The 3,726-nt window shown below is 37.0% G+C and overlaps 1 protein-coding gene across 1 annotated transcript; it reads left to right on the top strand.

Annotated features, from left to right (window-relative positions):
- Positions 1-1,601: 1,601 nt before the first annotated feature.
- Positions 1,602-2,767, top strand: SARC_04889 (hypothetical protein; the record flags this gene model as incomplete). Its single annotated transcript, XM_014301269.1, has 2 exons — positions 1,602-1,741; positions 2,650-2,767. 2 exons carry the CDS (start codon positions 1,602-1,604, stop codon positions 2,765-2,767), a joined length of 258 nt encoding a protein of 85 aa, XP_014156744.1.
- Between the last annotated feature and the right edge of the window lie 959 nt (positions 2,768-3,726).

Genomic DNA, 3,726 nt, shown 5'->3' with positions numbered 1-3,726 from the left:
ATACGTGTATGCATATATATATATACGTGTATGCATATGCATATATACGTGTATGCATATAAATATATGCATATAAATATATTTATATAGGTATGTATGTTTGTGTGTGTGTGTGTTTTTATCATCGTGGTTTTGTATGTATTTGTGCGTGTACGATTGGGGGGGTTTTTTAGTATATGTATGTATTTGTGTGTGTACGATTGGGCATTTTTAGTATATATATATATCTATCTATCAATCTATCTATCTATCTATATATATATATATATATTGTAATATATTGTAATATATTGTAATATATATACATATATATATATATATATATATATATATATTGTAATATATATTTATATATATTGTAGTATGTGTGAGTTCCACGTGTAGTAGTGTGTCATGTTTGATGGCTCATGTGCAGTAGTGAGGCTTGCTGGATGACTCGGGTGTAGGAGGGGTAGTTTTAGAGGTGATGGAACAATGTTGTATGTTTTATGATGTTGGCTCATGTCTACAGCTGATTCGGTAGGCGTAGGCCAATAGAGGAGGAGCATAAAACTAAATAGTATCGTGGCGTGCTTCAGTGGAGACTGGACACGCAGAAACGAGATGTTGCATCAGTTGCCAGAGGGTCTGATGGCAGACAATATCTAGGTTATGACTATATATGTTTAGGTTGTGAAGTGATCAGTCTTCACAATATTGTAAGCTATCGCACTACTTTGATCATATAAAGTACAAACGATATTTCACTCTAAACCGTTCGTGAACTGAATAAGTTACTCACATTATATATATTTATATACTATATCTATCGATGTATATATATATATATCTTGTACACACATATTATATATATATATATATATATATATATGTATGTATGTATGTATATATATATATGTATATAATTTATATATATTTATATATAAATATATAACGGTTTATATTATATACTCGTATATATAGTGGTATATATATATATATAGTGTATATCGGTGTTTTTATTGTTATTTGATTGGTATATATTTATTCACCCGTGTATTTGTATATGTATGTATGTAAGTATATATATATATATATATGGTATATATCTATATATCTGTATATATCATGTGTGCGTATGAATGTATGTGCATAAATATCGTATGTATGTATAGATATATATATATATCTATATATATTGTCTGTGTGATAAAGTATATATGTCATTAGCGTATGTATTTATGTATATATATATATATATACATATATATATACCGTTTTTCAGCTAGTTATATCGTATAGTATAGTAAATACTTCAGGGCGTGTTGCTAGGCTACTCTACCAGGTTATCCCAATTAGTAGTAGGTGTGCGCATTGGTCTACTCTGCTTCGCCTCTTATCCTGTACAAGCATGTTTCCCCATAGTTATTGTACGTACAGTGTGTTGCACTGATACCTTTCCCCACTCTTAAACTACAGCATATCCATAGAAGGATGCGATTGACCAGTATATGACCAGCTGTTCAACTGTGTAATATCTTTCAATACCACTCGATTATGTATCAACTTATATATCAGCCGCACGTATCATTATACATTCTCTTGTATAGCCCTGCGGTAGGATGAAGTGGACCAGTATCTGGCTTAGAGAACAAGCCACCGCCCGCGCAGCGGAAGGTCTATCGGCACTCGCCTATAAAGGCGTGGATGTGGTCTCCTCCGTGGTGATCATGAACCGAGTGGAATTTGCTGCGGAAACGACGTAAGCGTTCGCGTACGCTCTAAGTGGTTGTGTGTGGGAGCTGATTTGTTTATTCATGTGTTTGTATTGTGAATTAAACTTAAGAATGGCCCATGCTCAGGTGAAGCTATTCTGGTTCTGCTGTTGGCTAGGAACGCTTTTCGTTTGGGGTTTTTCTTCGTTTAGGTTTTTACTGCAGTTTTTCCCAATTGTTTTATGTATTCCGTGTGGCTGTGTGCACGCATTTGATCCGTCTGGCTGCTCCGAGTCATACAAAAAGTGAATAGGAGACGGTTGGGCCCATTTTCCTATTGTAAAGCTCTGCTGTGGTACATACATTGTACATGCACTGCCCTGTTTGACTTGCTTAACCATCCTGATCTAGACACCCGCCACATGCCCTCGTACATTAGTCTTGGCCATTGTATTCCCCAAACCCTAACCCTAAAACTCTAAAATCCTAAACCCTAAAAGTTTTTGAGCAGACTATCAGTGGAATAGAAATAAATAGGACAAGTGCAGTCCTTCGCAATAGTGTAGAGCTGAAGCGTATACATACTATGTGTGTTTTCGCACTATTGGTAGACAGCGTCCTATCGGCAGAGGTTCTTTTGCATTAAGGCACTATGTGCTGACTATATTCTGCGTCTAAATATCGTGCACGTGTATATGCAACAAGCAAGTACTACCCCTTCAGTCCTCTCGAAGCGATGTACACGTGTTATCTCTGGAAATCAATATCTTACATCTGAAAGGTATCAATTGTATTTACAACCTATATCACTTATCACTTCATCCCAGATGGTCCTTCGAAGAAAGGTATCAATTGTATTTGCAACCTATATCACTTATCACTTCATCTCAAATGGTTCTTCGACGAAAGGTATCAATTGTTTTTGCAACCTATATCACTCATCACTTCATCTCAGATGGTCCTTCGAAGTTCGCGATCTGGAGACTGAGGCCATTCCCAATGGATACGACCTAATTCTGTGCAGAGATGCGCTACAGCATTTGCCTATTGTTTCAGCGTTGAAAAGTATGTGATTCTGTGCAGAAATGCGCTACAGCATTTGCTTATTGTTTCAGCGTTGAAAAGTATGTGATTCTGTGCAGAGATGTACTGCAGTATTTACCAATTGTTTCAGTGTTAAAAAGTACGTGGGTATCACCGGGCGCAGGCATTCTTATTCCTTTGTCCGGTTCTTTGAGAGCCATGTCAGTGCCCACTTTATTTCGCATAAGCCTACACTGTACTGATAGTGTAGCGTAGTATAGCTCATGATCCTGTAGTGTACTGATAGTGTAGCGTAGTATAGCACATAATTCTGTAATGTACTGATAGTGTAGCTTAGTATATCACATAATCCTATACTGTGCTGATAGTGTAGCCTAGTATAGCACATAATCCTATGCTGTACTGATCGTGTAGCGTCGTATAGCACATAATCCTATGCTGTACTGATAGTGTAGCGTAGTATAGCACATAATCCTATGTGTGTACTGATAGTGTAGCGTAGTATAGCACATAATCCTATGCTGTACTGATAGTGTAGCGTAGTATAGCACATAATCCTATGGTGTACTGATAGTCTAGCGCAGTATAACGCATAACCCTGTAATGTACTGATAGCGTAGCACAGTATAGCACATAACCCTATACTATACTGATAGTGTAGCGTAATTTGGCACATAATCCTATACTGTACTGATAGTGTAGCGTAGTATAGCACATAACCCTATACTGGACTTATAGTGTAGCGTGAAGGAGTGGAGCTCAATACACTTCTGAAAGAGGGCACTTTTGTAAAGCACTTTTCTGTGTGTGTGCTAGATAACACTCTTGTAAAGCACTGACCTGTGTGTGTGCTAGATAACACTCTTAAAAAGCACTGTCTTGTGTGTGTGCTGGATAACACTCTTGTAAAGCACTGTCTTGTGTGTGTGCTAGACAACACTCTTGTAAAACACTGTCCTATGTGTGTGCTGGATAACACTCTTGTAAA

Source organism: Sphaeroforma arctica (assembly GCF_001186125.1).
Source record: "Sphaeroforma arctica JP610 unplaced genomic scaffold supercont1.291, whole genome shotgun sequence".
Lineage (NCBI taxonomy): Eukaryota > Ichthyosporea > Ichthyophonida > Sphaeroforma > Sphaeroforma arctica.
The sequence above is the reverse complement of the archived record's forward strand: the minus strand, read 5'-3'. Positions and strand labels throughout refer to the sequence as shown.